This window comes from Suricata suricatta, chromosome 16 (genome assembly GCF_006229205.1).
Source record: "Suricata suricatta isolate VVHF042 chromosome 16, meerkat_22Aug2017_6uvM2_HiC, whole genome shotgun sequence".
NCBI classification, from domain to species: Eukaryota; Metazoa; Chordata; class Mammalia; order Carnivora; family Herpestidae; genus Suricata; species Suricata suricatta.
Window position 1 is genome coordinate 49,015,026 of NC_043715.1, and position 17,451 is coordinate 49,032,476.

At 53.4% G+C, this 17,451-nt stretch overlaps 1 protein-coding gene across 5 annotated transcripts in view; it reads right to left on the minus strand.

Annotated features, from left to right (window-relative positions):
• Positions 1-17,451, minus strand: part of SYMPK (symplekin) — a 35,935-nt gene that overhangs the window by 9,570 nt on the left and 8,914 nt on the right. For 3 of the 5 annotated variants that reach the window (XM_029924838.1, XM_029924837.1, XM_029924840.1), the window contains 12 exons: positions 16,730-16,979; positions 15,966-16,136; positions 14,540-14,779; positions 10,074-10,228; positions 7,627-7,777; positions 6,197-6,401; positions 5,227-5,377; positions 4,204-4,439; positions 3,128-3,209; positions 2,782-2,895; positions 1,550-1,697; positions 94-254 (listed from right to left, as the gene is read on the minus strand). In XM_029924838.1, the coding sequence (XP_029780698.1) occupies positions 94-254; positions 1,550-1,697; positions 2,782-2,895; positions 3,128-3,209; positions 4,204-4,439; positions 5,227-5,377; positions 6,197-6,401; positions 7,627-7,777; positions 10,074-10,228; positions 14,540-14,779; positions 15,966-16,136; positions 16,730-16,979 (2,064 nt within the window). Of the gene's footprint in view, positions 1-93; positions 255-1,549; positions 1,698-2,781; positions 2,896-3,127; positions 3,210-4,203; positions 4,440-5,226; positions 5,378-6,196; positions 6,402-7,626; positions 7,778-10,073; positions 10,229-14,539; positions 14,780-15,163; positions 15,297-15,965; positions 16,137-16,729; positions 16,980-17,451 lie in introns of those variants that run through there. The other 2 variants (XM_029924839.1, XM_029924841.1) reach the window with 2 other exon arrangements.

Sequence of the window (17,451 nt, forward strand, 5' to 3'; positions counted from 1 at the left end):
GGTGGGGAGCGCTAGTGCCCAGCACATGCCGAGGAGGAGATAGCAGGGGAAGGGCTGGGCATGGGCAGAGCCTGGTGGGCTCAGGGGCCTCACCGGCTGCTCGATGACCCTCAGCACCGTCCGCTTGATGTCAGCGATGGCCTCGGTGTACACGGCCGCCAGCTCGTGGATCAGCTTGTGGTTCTGAGGCAGGAGAGCCAGGTAGAGGTACAGACACTGCTTTACTGTCTCCTCGGTCCAGGGCGCTGCCACCTCTGGTAGGGCAGGGGTGGGGATCAGGGACCGCTCTCCTCCCAGCCACCTCCCACCCTGTCTGTCTCTTCTTGGGATGGTGGGCACAGAAGGGAGGCGGGCCTGGGAAGCAATTGTTCTAGGGCAGGAGGCCAATCATCGGGGAAATGGGGTGGGACCAGGACTGCTCCCCTGAGAGACCTCTGCACCGGAAGTCCCTTGTCTTCCTTGTCTCTGACCGTCAATCCACTGAAGAGCCAGAGGGATCTTTCCCAAATGAAGTCCCCATCCTAGTCCCCGGCCCTCTCCTGCGTAGCACTCCCAGGACAAGTCCCTAGCGCCCCACCTTGCTCTACTTGCCAGAGGCCCTATGGGGTAGCCCTGCCCCTGTGCTCTGGCCACATCCTACTTCTGACAGCCCCTCAGAGCCCCCACAAGTCACTTGGCACACATCACTGCACTGTGTGCAACACTGCTGTCCAACTCCTCTCTCCGTACCTCACCCTCAAGCAGCAGCGTCTCGCCTAAGAAGTCCTCAGGGCACCTGGGCTGTGCCGGGGTCCCTATTCTCCCAGAAGGCCCTGTGCTTCCTGTCACAACCTGAACCTTACAGTTATTTTTTTTTAATTTACTCTAAGTACCAGCGCCTGGATGGCTCAGTTGGTTAAGCATCTGACTCTTGGTTTCCGCTCAGATCATGATCTCATGGCTCATGAGACTGAGTCCCACATCGGGCTCTGCGCTAATTGCACAGGGCCTACTTGGGATTCTCTCTCCCTCTCTCTGCCCCCGTCCCTCTCATTCTTGTGCGTGCTCTCTCTCTCTTAAAAAAAATAAACTTAAAAAAATTTCATTTTAAGTAAGCTCTATACCCTCCATGGGGCTTAAACTCATGACTCCTAGATCAAGAGTCTCATGCTCCACTGACTGACCCCCAGGTGCCCCTGCATCTTCCAGTTTAATGGTCCAGGGGCCTGGGCCTCCCCATCTGTAATTCCGGGGCAGCCGGGGCTCTGCTGGAGGAACAGGCCTGTGACGGCCTGCCCGGCCTTTCCCAGAGCGCCAACCCAGGCCAGCTCCTTGTCCTCTGGCTCTCGGCCCAACCATCCCCTGCTCTAGGCCGCTCTCCCCGACCCTGGCTGGGGTCAGCCGCCCCGCAGCAGCCCCCAGGCCTGCTGGTTCTGGTTCTTACTGCCTGGCTGTCTTCCCTCGTAGGCTGAACAGCGCTCAGTCCCCACCCGGCTCTGTTCCCAGGGCCCAGCCTGGAGCCTGCAGCTCAGCAAGGGCTCAACAAGCCTCTGACGAAGCCGCAGCAAACCTGTATCTTTGTCGGCTCCAAACAGCACCGACGGCGGGTTGGGGTGGACCAGGAGCTGCAGGTAGTTGAGGGCAAATTTCTCCACATACTCTCGCAGCTGCTCCTTCTCGTACATGCGCTTGATGAACAGCAGGGCCTGGGAACGCACCTGAGGAGAGAGTGGGGGCAAGACGGTGGAAGGGGGAGACCGCTGTACTGAGCCTGGCATTACTGGTAGGAAAACAAGCCCAAGACTGAGAAAGGCCTAAACTCCCTGAGCTACCTGTGCCTCAGGCTGCTCACTGGCGTGGGAGAGAGGTTTCCTGGCCCAGGTCAGGGCCCGGCATCACCTCCCCATCTACCTGCCCAGCCCTCTCTCTTACCATTTCTTGCCTTGCTGGCTACATTTCAACCAGAATGAGCTTTCCTCAGTTCCTCAAAAGTGACAGCGTTCTCCCTTTGAGATTTGGCACAAAAGGTTCCTGCTGCCCAGAAAGCCCATCACTGACTCTATCCCACTTTACTCAGACATTGCCTGCAGGGAGCCCCGAGAACAAGGACTGTTCTTGGGCACTGCTCTGTCCCCAGCAGCACTGAAGGGCCGAGCCGGAGTCTACGGTGAGGGTCTGCTCAATGAATGGACACAACACCAGGAAGGGAACTGGCAAAACACTAGACGGAGCAGGGACGAGTCAAGAGCTTTCTCGATCACACGCAGGCACACACCTGGTTTCGTCTGTTGTTACACCCATCTGCTTGGATTTCAGGTCCTGGCTCACCTGCTCCCTCCTCCAGAAGCCTTAGCCCCCGCCCCTGCCTGTCCCCGCATCAGGCAGTCCAGGCCCCGCCCCAGGGTGCCCACAGCTGCGCGTGCTGCTCTAATGCCACTCTAATGCCACTCAGCTCCGTGAGCTATGTCCTTGATGGGTGCTGACGGGCCTCGCGGCTCCTCTCCTGGCAGCACCCCCCACTGGGTCCCAGCACGGCAGCAGGCATTAAAAGGGGCTCCCCAACACGGTGGCGCTAAGAGGGAGAATGGGACCCTTCCTGGGAGGAGGAGTGTGAATACACGTGTGTATTATCTAAGCAGCTTCGTGCCACCATAAATGAAAAACTAACCACCAGGAACACACTACCGCAGGGAGGGCGTCAGGCCCAGACAGGACTTTCAGGGGGAATATGGAAGGGGCCAGGCCAGCTCCTCAGGACACAGGGAGGGCTGAGTGTAGCCCAGCTCAGGGTGGCAGGATCACCTTGTCCTTCTCGTGGGAGCTGAGGTCTAGCAGAACATGCAGATACTGGAACTGGCGGGACGGGCGCTTGAAGATCAGGTCTCGAAGAGTGGACATGCCCAGGTAAGTGCGGCTCTGCGGCAGGAGGGAGGGTCAGCGGAGCTCGGCCCAGCTGCGGGGTGCTGGGGGATTTCTCCCTTGCCTCCCTCAGATCTAACACTGGGCGGAAAAGGACCTGGTCCCTCAGACTCCCCTGCCACCAGGTCTAGGCTGTGTGCCTCCTCTCTCCAGGCCCCTGTCCCCACCACCCCAGGGCTCCTGCATGCATCTACCTAGGTGCCAGGGGCTGGGGGCCATCAGGCCTCACCTCATCCTCACAGTACTTGCGAATCACCTCCAGGGCGCTCTCAGTGATCAGCGGTGCCTCTAGCACAACCTTAGTGAAGATCCTGCCAGAGAGGAAGGGGGGGAGGGGCTGCAACGACACTTCCCAGTCCTGCTGGAGCTGAGCGGGCAGGGCTTCCCCTCACATACGGCTTGCTCAGCCCCCTGGTTACAGAGCTCTGGAGGCAAACGGAGCAGGATTCAAGTGCTGCCAGCTAGGTGACTTACCTCTCTGGAACTCAGCTTCTCTCTTCTGCCAAACGAGGATTCCTAACGTTACTCATTTACTACAGTAATGGAAGGAATGATGGGGAGTAGGGATGGGTACTGCCTTTCAGATTGGTGGCCCAAAGTGGCTGCCTTGAGGCGACCCTGATTTGACACTGGGGGGAGTGAGAAGGAGCCAGCCATGCAGAGAGTTGGGGTGAGAGCATTCCAGTTACAGCAGCAGGAACTGCTAAGCCCTGAACTTCAGAAACAGAAGGCCAGTGCAGCTACGGTTTGGGGGCAGGGAGGAGCAGGGGGGCAGAAAAAATAGGTAAAGAGGTTGGTAGGAACTGGATTACGTAGGTCTCATAAGGCATAGAAAAAAGGCTGCATTTTATCCCAAGAGCAACAGAGAATCACGGAGGGTTTTTAGTGGATAAGTGACAAGAGTGCATCTACGTTATGAAATGTCACCCAGGCTGCTGTGTGGGGAATGGACAGAGAGGCAGGAGGTCGAGGATGAGGAGGACGCTACAGAAGCGACTCAGGCGAGAGTCGGGGCTGGAGAGAGGACAACCTCCGAGACAAGCCCACGAGGCAGGCGCGGTTGGGTATAAAAACGGGGGCTCAGGGGGTGAGCGGCGCCCACCACTCAGAGGGCAAGCAGCAGAGCCGGGCACGAGCCCGGGGAGCGCGCCCCAGAGCCCACACCGCGTCTGCCTCGCACGTGCCTCCAGAGAGCGGGAGACGAGGCGGTCTGAGACGGGCACGCGGACTTGGGTGGTGGGTGAAGAGGGAGGTGATCAGCAACCAGAAAGGGCGGGACGCAGGCGGCGCGGGGCCGGCCCTCACCCGTCCTTCTGGTCGGGCTTCTCCTGCAGGCCGGAGAGCAGGCGGATGAGACAGTCCTCATACTTGTCCAGGGCGCCCGCGGCACCGGCCGCCAGGTAGGCGTTGTACTCCTGGTAGAGCCAGGCGAAGGCCAAGTCCAGGCGGGCCCGCACGTCCTCCAGGATGAAGGACAAGACCTCGGCCTTCAGGCCCGAGTCAAACTGCGTCACCAGGCTGGCCAGGATCTTTATGCGCACCTGACAGGAGAGCGGGTGTACGTGTTGGCGCGGGGCTGGGTGATCCCAGGCACCTTGTGATCGGGTCTGGTGACCCTTCCTGCTCAGGGACGCCCGGTGGGTACCCAGGGCTAGTGAAGAAGGCCAGCTGAAGAACCTCCTACCCCCCAGACCTCATTTGTGTGGGAGGAAAAACAAGGGGGGGGCGGGGATCAATCATCACAGGATAAAACTGAGTCTGTAAGGGTAGTAATTTGTGCTGGTCGCCTCTGAGGAGGGGAGATCGGAGGCAGGTGGGAGCCCAGGAAGACAGACATGGCACATTTATGGCCTGGAAGTCTTTTTTTTTTTTTTTTAACAGAGAGAGTGCTCTTATATGCTTCTTGATTATTTAAAATTAAATTTAAAGAAATGGGAAAAAGTCGCTTGGCTGAGGTTACAATGCCAGCAAGTGGCAGAATCAGGACTTAGAGCAGGTGTGTCTGAGTCTAGGTAAGAACAAGAACACCATTGACCACCAGGAAGAAAGAACACAGTGGTCCCTCACTTGCAGGGCTCTCCAGTGCAGCCAGCCCTCTGCTGGGCCAGAGCTGTGCGTGTGCACGCGTTTCTTCCTCCTCACTGTCGCCGCCACCTCCATCTTAAGAAGGGGGACAGAAGTGAGGCACGGATGGCTGGCGGGCGGCACAGGTGGGACCCAGAGTCAGGGAGGTTCGGGCCTAAGGCCAGGTCTTTCCCGGGATCTGAGGCAGGCTGGTGGGGGGAAGGCAGGGAGGGCGGGGCTGGGGGCTGGGGGGAGCGGGCGCACCTGGGCCGCCCCGCTGCAGGCCACGGCCTTCTCCGCCCGGAGGATCCGCTTCACGGCGCCCAGCTTCATAGCCTCAACCTGGGCATCAGTCAGGGGCTTCAGCACATCACTCAGACGGAAGATTTTCTTGCGCCCGCCAGCACCCGCCAGCCTGCATGGGGGAGTAGAGACAGGGACATGGGGACTCAAAACATCCTTTCTGGAGCACAGGCCCACCAGGGGCCAGATGGAGACCACTGTCCCCTTCCAAGCGCCCCCCCCCCCCCCCAACTCTCCTATGACTCAGCCATGGCAGGTACAGGGAAGAAGAGGGTGCCGTTTTGTCTCTGTAAAGTGCATAAAGGGAATGCTTTTAGGAGGAGGCAAGGTGGGAGTGTAGAGCTGAATGAGGCGCTGAGGCCTTCCCGCAGGACCTGCTGCTCGCAGATGAGGAGCTGCCTGGCTGCTCGAGGGGCAGGGGTGACTGCAGGACGAGCGAGGGGAAGGCAGAGCTCGGAGCACAGACCGGGCGTGGCCCAGGAAGCAAACCATGGCTGGGAACGGGCAGGGCCTGGCTGGATTTGGTGGTCTATAAGGGGGATCACGATGAGCAGGAGGAGGACAGCAACCAGAAGCACTTACTACCTGCTGGAATCAGGCTAAATACTTTCTATCACATTCCCTTCCAACCTCCAGAGTTACCTAATTTAATTATCAAACCCTCACTCTGAACCTACTTAATTCTCCCTTGATCCTTAGAGAGAGAGACTATCATCTCAACTTCAGGCCTAAGTAAAGAGCATTTTCACGTAAAATAAAACGACAGTTAAGGCCTGGGGGCTATGGCAAGGACTCTGGAATCAGACAGCCCCTCGTCCAGCCCCACCAGTTTCTCTGTCTCTGCCTCTAACATGTGCGTGTGCACACACGTGCATGTAGGCACCAAGAGCCAGGCCCCCAGTCCCGCACCTGCACCTGCCAGGGAACTCACCGGGGCTGCGTGACAGGGATGATGGGCTCCGGCCTCCGCTTGGCCTGGGGCGCCTCCTCCTCCAGAGCAGACATGGAGCTCAGGGAGCCCACCACTGAGATGGCCTGGCCCTGTGCCGACAGGCGCCGCTTAATCAGGACACTCTCTGGCTTCACCACCTTCTCCTCCTTGGGCTCCTCCTTGCACTGTTTCGTCTGCTCCACGCCTGGGAAGGAGGTAAACAAATGGGATCCAGGAACGTCACCTGCTCCCACCCGAGGGCCTCCTGTGTGCTGGGCTCTATTTTAAGCCTTGCATACACAAAACCCATTTCAATCTGCAGAACACCATTCTGGAACAGGCACTCTTTCCATCCCCATTTGGCAGTACAAGCAAGGCTCAAACTAGAAATGCCATTCACTGCTGGTGAGCGTTTCGAACAGCACAGGCACTGTTGGGCACTGGTGGGTGGGTTCTAGTAGCTCCGGACACACCCTAACCTACGACCCGACAATTCCTCTCCTTGGTACATACGCTCCGGGAAAGTGAGAGTGTGCGGATGCCACAACACTTACACACACCAACTACGCGCATGCGCGCACACGCACACACACGCGCGCGCACACACGCACACACACACACACACACACACACACACACACACAGCTCCAACCCCCACTCCACAGCCCAAACAACCGACCAAAACCACTTACACACAAACATCCGTACAGCTTCATTCACAGCTGTTAGAAACCAGACACGGAACACAGGCCTATCATCAGACAGCCTAGCCATGGAAGCGAATTCTACCTCGCAAAACCAGATGAACAGCTGGGGCCCCCGACAACAGGGACGCGGCTCTCAGCACCTCGTGTCGGGCAGGAGCCACCCCCTCTATGATCTCATTTTGTGTGAAATTCAGGACTAAGAAAAATTAATCTATGGAGACAGGAATCAGAAAAGTAAGATCTCAGGAAGTGGGATGCCGTGAGTGCTGACTGGTGGCCGCAAGAAGGAATGTTCTGGAGTGGTGGGAATGGTCTATATCCCTCTCTGGATGGTGACTACACTGGTGTGCTCACTTCATGAAAATTCATAAAGATGTTCAGTTCCGAGCTGTGTCCCTCGGTACATAACTGATAGCTCACTAGAACTATTAACGTAGGAAAGCACCTGAGTCTGAGAGGTTAAGTAACATGATCAACGTGACACAGCTATTAAGTGGCTGAGGCAGTCCGGCTCAGCGCAGACCTCACACCCAGGTCTGCTGGAGTCAGAGCCCAGGGCCTGGAAATATCAAGCGCTCAGCGTCCTACGAGGCTTGTAACTACCCACACCTGACACCTCCTGTGCGTTTCACTCGTATCACCAGGAGGAGGTGCCGCTCCAGTAAGGAGAAGCCAGCTGCCCCAGTGCTGCCCCAGTCCAGGTCAGCCCCACAGGACACTCACCTGGCCCCAGTCCCGCTGCCGTCATCTGTGTGGCCATGAGCCGGGCCAAGTGCTTGATCTGGGCTTCGGTGCCTGCTGACTCCACAGGGGTGTAGATGGCTTGGAAGGAGGCGGGCATGGTCTCGGGCAGGTACACCATGCTGATGAGGACCTGCAGGGTGTCCAGGGAGAGGGGCCCTTCCTTACTCACGGACTCAACAAGCATCTGTTCCACGCCCAGGCCAAGGCTAGGCAAAGGACAGTGACTACAACAGTCCTGGGCCTGCTCTCGGGGGGTTCAGACTTCTGGGGAAGTCAGAGAGAAAACGAGCACCGATGCAGTGTGGTGCACGCACGAGGGAAGTAGTGGGCGCCATGGGACCCATCGGGGGGGGGGGGGGGGGGGGGGGGCTTTGGCTCCCTGGGGAAGCAGCACCTGGGCTGAGACCTGAGGGGAGGGCACGTTTCAGACTGGCATAGAGGGGCATCTCGTGGTGGGAGGGGGTGCGTATTCCAGGTGTAGGAACAGCAGAATCCTGCCCAGAGACGGGAAGTTTTGTGAAGAATGTTATATGAACCAGAAATTGACTTTAAGAAAATCCACTGGGGCACCTGGGTGGCTCAGTCGATCTAGCATCTGACTCTAGATTTCAGCTCAGGTCATGATCTCATGGTACGTGAGTTTGAGCCCCATATCGGGCTTTCCGCTGAGAGCATAGAGCCTGCTTGGAATTCGCTGTCTCTCTTTCTCTCTGCCTGTCACCTGTGCACACACATGATCTCTCTCTCTCTTTCCCTTTCCCTCTCTCAAAGATAAACAAACATCTGAAAAAATAGGTTAAAAAAAATCCGGATCCTAAAGAAAGCTCATCCATTTTGGTCAGGAGCTGGTAACAACAGGTAATGTGCAACTCCCTAGATGCTTAGAGGTTTAAATATGTACCCGAAATAACAAAATAAGTAGAACAGAGATACTGGAATAACTACAAATCAAAACATGTGGGATGCAGCTAAAATGTTACTTTTAATGGAAAGTCTGATCCTTAAATGCTTACGGGGGGAAAAGCTGGCAGAAAACTTCTAAGCCAAGCCCGTAACTTAAAACTCTGGGGGGTTAAAAAAAAAAAAAAGGAAGCAGCAGGAAAGAAATAAAGACAATAGCAATAAGACAGAGAAGGTTACACAAGAGTATCAACAAACTTCAGAGCCAGCTCTTTGAAATGACCAAAAGAAGCAAACTGATGGCAAGACTGAACAGCGACAACGAAGAGCAAGAAGACCGTATTAGGGACCAAAACGCTGCACGTTCCTGACAAACGGCAGGTATTACGAAAGTAAAAGGCTCTTGTGAAGAGCTTTCAGCCAATAAATTTCAAAAGGACAATTTCCCAGGATGTGAAGAGGACAGACAAGGTACTTAATGGAAGTGTAATCAGGCAGGGCCTAAGGCAAGCTGCCTTCACATCTCATCTGGAAGGAAATGGGGAGCCATGGCAGGTGTTAGAGCGGGGGAGCCAGGGGAGGGGCGGGCCCCATACTTCAGGAAGATGCCTCTGGCTGCCGCAGGGAGAGTGGAAGCCAGAGCCAGGGAGCAGGCAGGGGTGGGGTGGGGGAGGTGATGGAGAAAAGAGAGAAGGACTGGAGGAAAGGCAAAGAGCTTAACTCCCAGGTTTGTGGGTTGGGAACCGGGAGGCCGTGTGCCAAGAACGCAGAGGGGACCGTGGCCTGGAGAGGGACACAGGGAGACATTCCGCAAGTTTAGTTCTGATATCTCGGGTCTGTGGGGTCTGTGGAACGTGAGGGGAGAACGACGCATGAGGGAGACGCGTCTCCAGGCCGGGAGCCCGCCAGAGAGAGCTGAGTGCGACGGAGAACTCCTTGCTACCCTGGTGAGGAAAATCCCACTCCATGCCCCCAACAACTAAGGCCCCTGGAGCTTCTGGGCAGAGAGCAGGGAAGGCTGAGGCGGGCTGCAGGGGAAGAGACGGTGTCCAGGAGCACCTGGCGGAAAGGTCTCAGTGCTGCTGCCTCCTGAGGAGTGCGGGGAGACACGCACCCCTGCCGCCAACTCAGCCCAGCAGTTCTTTGAGCGTAGAGCAGGGTATCTTACAGAGTCTAAGGAAAACGCTGGCCATCCCGCCCCACCAACGCCAATCCCACACCACTCAGCAAACACGTCATGGGGTTCGCTCCCCAGTTAATACGCCCTCCGTTCAGAGGAGAGAGCGAGAGGGGATGGGTCGGGACGGGGACTCAGACTACCCAAAGAGGGACGGCTGGGGGTGGTGACACGGGACCTCCTAAAGGAGCAAAGGCCCACCCACGGTTGACAGGGCCCAGGGATCACAGCTTCCCAACCAGGAGAAGGGAGGTGTCTGGGAGAGGGGGCAGCGCGGAGCGGAAGCATAGGCAAAGACTAGAAAGCCGCCCTCCCCACCCCCTGGGAAACGGCCCCCGCCCATCCTCACCAGATTGGCCACGTTGTCAGGGGTCAGGAGAGGCTGCAGGAACTCGGCTGTGATGTCAGTGTCCGACTGGCCGGAGACCTGGGCTGAGGCCTTCGAGGTCCCCGACGGGCCCGGCTCCAAGTCTTTGTCCTCGTCGTCTTCCCCCAGGTTGGGCTCTGAGAGAGGGAAGGGGAGGAGCCACTGGTGCCAGAGCGGCACTGGGCCCTCCCTCCTGTCACGGGGCCCCGGGAGTCCCTGCCTCCAGGTGGCCTCGGCAAACAGCAAACATCAAAGCACCATATGACCCTGCAGAACGACCTGCCTCTCTTTAGGCCTCATTCTCCTCATCTGGGAAATGGGAATAAGCCACACCAGCCTAGCCAATCACACTAAACTCCATGAGGATGAAAAGGTTAACTAATAATTTCACCGAGCTTGTTTAAAAACCTCTATCTTTGGGGATGCCTGGGTGGCTCGGCGGGCGGGGCGTCCAACTTCAGCTCAGGTCATGATCTCGAGGTCTGTAAGTTCGAGCCCCACTTCAGGCTCTGTGCCGACTGACTGCTCAGAGCCTGGAGCCTGCTTCGGATTCTGGGTCTCTGTGTCTCTCTGCCCCTCCCCAGCTCGTGCTTTCTCTCTCTCTCAAAAATAAACATTAAAAAACAAAATTTAAAAAAAACACCAAAAAACCTCTATCTTTGATATATTGCTCAATCTCACCAAGAATCAAGAAAATGTAAAAGCCACCTAATGAGATATCCCTTTTGCCTATGTGACTGACAAAAAAAAAATACATAAAAAGCCTGGTAGTGACAGTTGTTAAGAGGGGTGTGGACTGTGGAAATGTAAACGGGTACGGCCTTTTGGAAGGGCAACTTGACTGAAGGCCAAAATTCGCCACATGCACACCTTTGTGACCCAGCAAACCTACTTTCAGGTGTCGACCCTAAGCACGTAAGTCACAGCTAGAACAAGGTGAACGTACAGAGAATTCACTTCGCCACTGACCAATGACAAATGGCACAGAGCTTCCACCAGGAACGGACTGGCCCCTCTGAGTACGGGGATTCCAGCTCAAGGGCCAAAGCTAGGACTTTGAGGCTCAGAGAAAAAGCCTCACACACAAACTTGTTCCTGGAAGCTGTGCTTATAGAGGCAGAAAAGCTGGAATGTTTAGCAGGGTGATGATTTAAGTAGATTATGACAAAAATAGGATGCCATGTTATATAAAATTTTTTTTAAGTAGGTTCCACGCCCACTTGGACTTGAACTCACACCCCTCCCTTCCCCGGTCAAGCATGGCTGTGCTCTACTGACTGAGCCTTTTAAGAAAGTTTGCAACACGTTAAGGAAAAGCTGATGGTCTGCATTAATGGAGGGCAAGGGTATATACAATTCAGTTACAAAATGTCAAACAGATCAGGCACCTCACAGACCTGCAAATGGCTAATGAATGGCTGAGAAATGTCAAGGGACTCCAGCCTGACTCCAACATGTGCAAGAAGGCAAATCCAGACCCAGGATACCGTTTATGCCCAGGCGGTTTCTAGAACATTGAGGGCTGTAGGAGTATAGTGACCGGCATTCGCACGCTGCTGGGACTGTGTACCAAGTGCACAACTGTTCTAGAAAACAGTCTGGCAGTGGCTATGAAGAATTTCCATGCACCCAGAAGCAATGGGTACACCCAGTGCTCCGATCTTAGTTTCCAAAACTACTCCCTACTTAAAAGAATCCAGAACTCCTTAGAGAAAAGGATGATTCCAAAGCTGGGGTAAGTAAAGTCTAGAACATTCTGTTATGCCAAAAAGTAAAAAATGCTCAAAAAAACCTTATGGGACACACCAGAGGGTCACCGGAGCCAGCTCAAAGGCTCTCATTGGCTAAATATGAGGCATTATGAGTAACAACAGTAATGGGTTACAACCCAGAGAAGAATCCACAAGTCCAACTGATAATAGAGGAAGGTGAAGAAAGCTCTTCCTTACAGAATGCCAACGAGTAAGTGCAGAAGGAAGCCTTCCCCTAAGCATTCTAGCAAGACCAGATGCAGGCAACAGTCATCAACAGATGTGAAAGCCACTGGGTCAAAATTTGAAGGGGAACAGGCACTGAACACAACACAAGTACCGCCCTCAACTTAGTATTTACAAAGGGGAAAAGCGGTGCTCAGGTAGCTCAGTCGGTTAAATATCTGACCCTTGGTTTCAGCTCAGGTCATGATCTCACGGTTTGCGAGTTCAAGCCCTGCGCTGGGCTCCACACTGACAGCGTGAAGCCTGCTTGGAATTTGGGGCGCCTGCATGGCTCAGTCGGCTGAACTTCCAACTTCAGCTCAGGTCATGATTTCATGGTTTGTAGGTTTGAGCCCTGTGTTGGCCTCTGTGCTGTCAGCTCAGAGCCTGGAGTCTGCTTCGAATACTATGTTTCCCTTTCTTTGTCCCTTCCCTGCTTGCACTGTTTCTCTCTCAAAGATGAATAAACATTAAAAAAAAAAAATCAAACGGGAGAAGTACACTTTATACTAGAGAAACCTAGTATATGGTCAACACCATTTCAAACAAGTAATCAGAGTTGGCATCACCAGGAGTGGGACACATGGATATCATGGCCTCCTGAGCCCGCACAGAGGTGCCCAGGGCATCATCGCCTCTGCAGTGTTCCGGCCCGAAGTGCAGAACCTGAATCCAATCAGGAGGCAGAGCAGACAAACCCAGAGGGACATTTTACCAAACAGCTGTCCTGGACTCTTAACAGTGGAAAGGTCATGGGGATGCCTGGGTGGCTTAGTCAGTTAAGCATCTGACTTCGGCTCAGGTCATGATCTCACAGTCCGTGGGTTCGAGCCCCACATCCGGCTCTGGGCTGACACTCGGAGCCTGGAGCCTGCTTCCGGTTCTGTGTCTCCCTTTCTCTCTGCCCCTCCCCCGCTTACTCTCTGTCTCTCTCAAAATAAATGACATAAAATAACAACAACAACAACGTAAAGGTCACGAGGCGGAGGAAGGCTGAGGAACTGAGTAGGGAGACGGAAGGGGCACGACAACCGAACGCAGTGTGCGGTCCTCGCCTTGCCAAGGGTGCGCGGGAATTCTCAGTGCTATTCCTGCGATCTGTCTGCAGAGGCAAAACTACTTCAAAATCAGAAGTTTAAAGAAACAGAACAATAAAATTGATGGGCAAAAAATAGCTTTACGTGTACAAACCTTTAGTCTCACTAATCCCACTAGCAGCAATCGGTTCTCTAACTTGGACACACACTCAAGACTCTCACACTGTAGCAATCTTTACACTCAGAAAAAAAGAAAAGGACACAAATAAAATGTCCATCTACGGGGGGACTGGTCAAAGCAATCTACGTTCACTACAGACTACCACACCACCTTAAACGTTTGCAACAGATTTCTACGTGCGGATAAAGAAGAGCTCTCAGATGATTGCTCAACAAGTGACCATATAGAACACTCTGCTTTGCAGGCTTAGTTATGGGGAAAATGGATCTCTACCTCACTCCTTGTATCAAAATAAACTCCAGATAGTTTAAAACAGTAGTTAGGGGCGCCTGGGTGGCTCAGTTGGTTAAGCGTCCAACTCTTGTTCTCAGCTCAGGTCTTGATCTCAGGGTCATGAGTTCAAGCCCCACATCAGGCTCTGTGCTGGGCTGTGAAGCCTACTTTAAAAAAAAAGTTAAATAATTTAAAAAACCCAATTCTAGGGCGCCTGGGTGGCTCAGTCAGTTAAGTGTCCGACTTTGGCAGAGGTCATGACTTCACGGTTTGTGGGTTTGAGCCCTGTGTCAGGCTCTGTGCTGATAGCTAGGAGTCTGGAAGCTGTCTTCGGATTCTGTGTCTCCCTCTCTCTCTGACCCTCCCCCTGCTAGTCCCGTCTCTCTCAAAAATAAATAAAAAAGGTTAAAAAAAAATCTAGTTCTTGCGGCAGCTGGCTGGCTCTAATGAGTACAGCATCTGATTCTTGATCCCAGGGTTGTGAGTTGTGAGATCCCAGGGTTGGGCATAGAGCCACTTAAAAAAAAACAACTCTAGTTCTTTCTTAAAGGTTCAAGAACTGAACATTGGTGATTTAAAAAGTTTTAGAGTAAAGAAGGCTGCCATGGTTGACACTATTGACAAAATAATACAACCAGTAAAACATTACGTCAGAAAACAAATGCAGTTATAAAGGAACCAAAGGAGAGGAGAACTCAGAGGTATTTCTGGAAGAAAACCTAAGTGTTAATACTTAGTGGTTACTTTTGGGAAGAGGAGAAAGAGGGAGACTTTTAATCACCTTCTATATGATTTAAGTACTTCATAATTACTTTTAGGTATATTGTGTACTTTAATAATTCTATTTTGATATCATTTGCTATGTCATATTTAAATGCTAAAATATACAATATAATATCAGCTAATAGAAATAAAGCTGATAGTTTAGCGTAAGTAACTGACTGCTGTCAACGCCAGGCCTGGCTCGGCTCCGTGGCTCACCCAGCTTCATCTTCTTGAGCGTGGAATCCGAGTCGTCCCGGGGCCGCTTGCGGGCATCCTTGCCACTGGGCATGTTGCGGGCAATCTCAGCCTGAGGCGTGCCGAGGTCCACCAGCAGCGTGGTAATCTGGGCCTGAAATTCCAAGGAGGCTGGGTGCTTCAGTACACTCAACAGGTGCAACTTGAGGTTCTTGCGCACACTGCTCACCTGAGATTTGGCCAGCGTCGGGGGCAGGTTGGCTGTGAGGAGAGAAGCAGGGGCGTTGTCCTGGGCACACAGCTTATGGGACCGTGCAAATCTCACCTTCCAAGCCCCCAGCTTGGGCAGCGGCTGCAGGCGCCCCCTAGAAAGCTTCCTTCGCTCTCAGATCTAATGGGCAGCCTTCCCCCTGCACAAGCCGATGCTTAAAAGCCTCAACATGTCTCCACTGCGATTTGTCAACCTTACAAAGAAAAGAAAGCTCGCCCTCTCTTCTATTAAACGTAAAGTCTCATCTCCTTCCATCTCTGATCTGGAAGGCTATCATCACCAACTTCGCCTCCACAATGTCCCAACTGAACTCCCGTCACCAGTGCCTCGTCAGTCCCTGCCACCAGAATGATATTCTAAAGTCTAACAGTCACCTTCGTGAGCAAACCTTCCCTGTTCTAGAGAGAAAGAGGATGCTTGTAATTCTGCTCGCTCAGTATCCTTCCCTCCTTCATCAGCCAATGGTGCTCCCATTTTCCTTCGAGGGAATCACCCTGGCTCCATTCTCAGTCCAAGAGGACAAAAGACCCAGAGCCAGGAAGAACAATGTAACCCCTGGGCGTTGTGATTGGTTCAGAGATAGGTTACCAAGGTCTTCTCAGCCAATCCGGAACAATGGACATTAGCCCTTGGAATTTGATGGAATGATTGGGAAGGAAACACTCTGTCCCCTGGGGTTGCCAAGTAGACAGAATGGAAGCCTGGAGCTACTGGGAAGCCATCTTTGCTACCCCAAGGAAAGTGTCACAGAACAAAGCCAACAAGGAGAAAATAAGAGCCAAGAAATGGAGACAGACCCATGACCTGTACATATTCACACCTCAACCCCAGACATTTCAGTTTTCATACATGCACAAAAGTAGAGAAAAGAGCGTAACAAATAACACTTGTCACGTCTACCCTGCCTTCTTTATTTTTTAATTTTTTGGCAGGGATGGGAGATTCTGGAATAGTTTAAAGCACTTCACAGACATCATGTCATTTCACCCACATGTGTCTTAATATTAAAATCAGCTTTGAACTAGGTTTCTGTCACATGCAACCAAAAGATGCCTGTCTAAAGAATGCTTCCTGTGTCCAGACCTACCAGAACGATGAACCCCTCAGGGACCCACTACCCGGCCCCCGTTTTCTCAGGAAGGAGGAGGCTGGCCAGTGGAGAGTGGGCCAACCTACCGTGCAGGGTTTCGTAGGCCTGGATCACCTCTGACATGAACATGGGCCTCTGGCGGGCGATGTTGGCAAGGGAGCCCAGAGCTGTGGTCAGGTTGATGGAGGAGATGGCAGGATGTACCATGAACTTGAGCAATTGCTCCAAAGCTGCCTTGCCTTCTTCCCACAGCACATCTAAAGAGGGAGAGAAAGGAACCAGTTAGCAGAGGCCTTTCTCCCTGGCCTCTCGAGAGAGCAGCCCTTGGGGCCAAAAGAGGAAAGACCCTTACACATGATGGCTCGCAATGGCTGGGAAAAAAACAGAAAATGTAGTGGCTGATGAGTCCTAGGCGATAGGCTGTTAATGAGCATAAACACTCAGGGGTGCCGCGCTGGCTCAGCGGGCAGAGGCCAAGCTGCTCTTAATCTCAGGGGGAGGAGTTCAACCCCACGCCGGGGGTGGGGCCTACTTTTAAGAAAACTGTTAAAACTGGCTGGCATTTACTAAGTGCTCACATCCTCACAGGGCCTCACTACAAACCCGTGAAGGGGGCACTACTGTCACTTCCACTTTACAAAAAAGGAAATGAAGTTGCGACTAGTAACTTGCCGAAGTTCCCATAGTAAGTGTTGAAGCTGGACGTGAACCTAGCATCTGGGCTCTGAACCAATGTCTGACACGGTCTCCGGAAAATAAAAACTAAGAATGAACATGGGGGAGGCGGAAGGGGAGGAAGGTAGTCAGTGTAGTGACTGACAAATGTGACGAGTGGATGGGTGGCACTCACTGTACTGGATATAGGGGTGGTCACGAGGGATGCGGTCGAGGCTGATGTCATGCTCTTGGCGTCGGGGCACCTCTGAGTCAGCCATGCGGGGAGACAGGGTGATGATGAAGCCCTCCACGAACTTGATGGCATGGGTGCGGATGCCGTCATTGTCAGAATCCAAGAGCAGAATGATGTCACCAGCCATGGCAGACACCATGTCCCAACAGGCCTCCTGGAGCTCGCTGATGACTCGTGACTTCACCATCCACTGCGAGCAGGCGAGGGAGGAACGGAGACAGAGAGATGGGGACAAGACATCGCCCACTCCATCACTACTCAGAGATCCATAAGTGATGATGAATACATTCATTTGGAAAACACTTACCAACCTACAACTCTGCCCCAGGCCCTGTGCAAGAGGATAGTAGGATTCGTTTATTTCACTAATGCTAAAGAACACCACACCACAGCGTGTTCTTTTCCTTACAGAACTTACTGCGATCCAAAATTAAAATTGCTGTGATTCTTTTGACATGAGTCAGTCTCTCTCACGAGGCCATAAGCACCACTGAGGCCCCTCTGAGTCACAGAAGTACTCAGGGAATGCTTGAATGTTTGTTAAATGCATGGATGGATGGATGGATGGAAGGATGGGAGGATGGATTAGTGGGGATTCCCTTATCATTAGGACATCAGACTCCTTTGTTGTCTTGTCCCAAAGGTCAAAAGCACATCTTGCC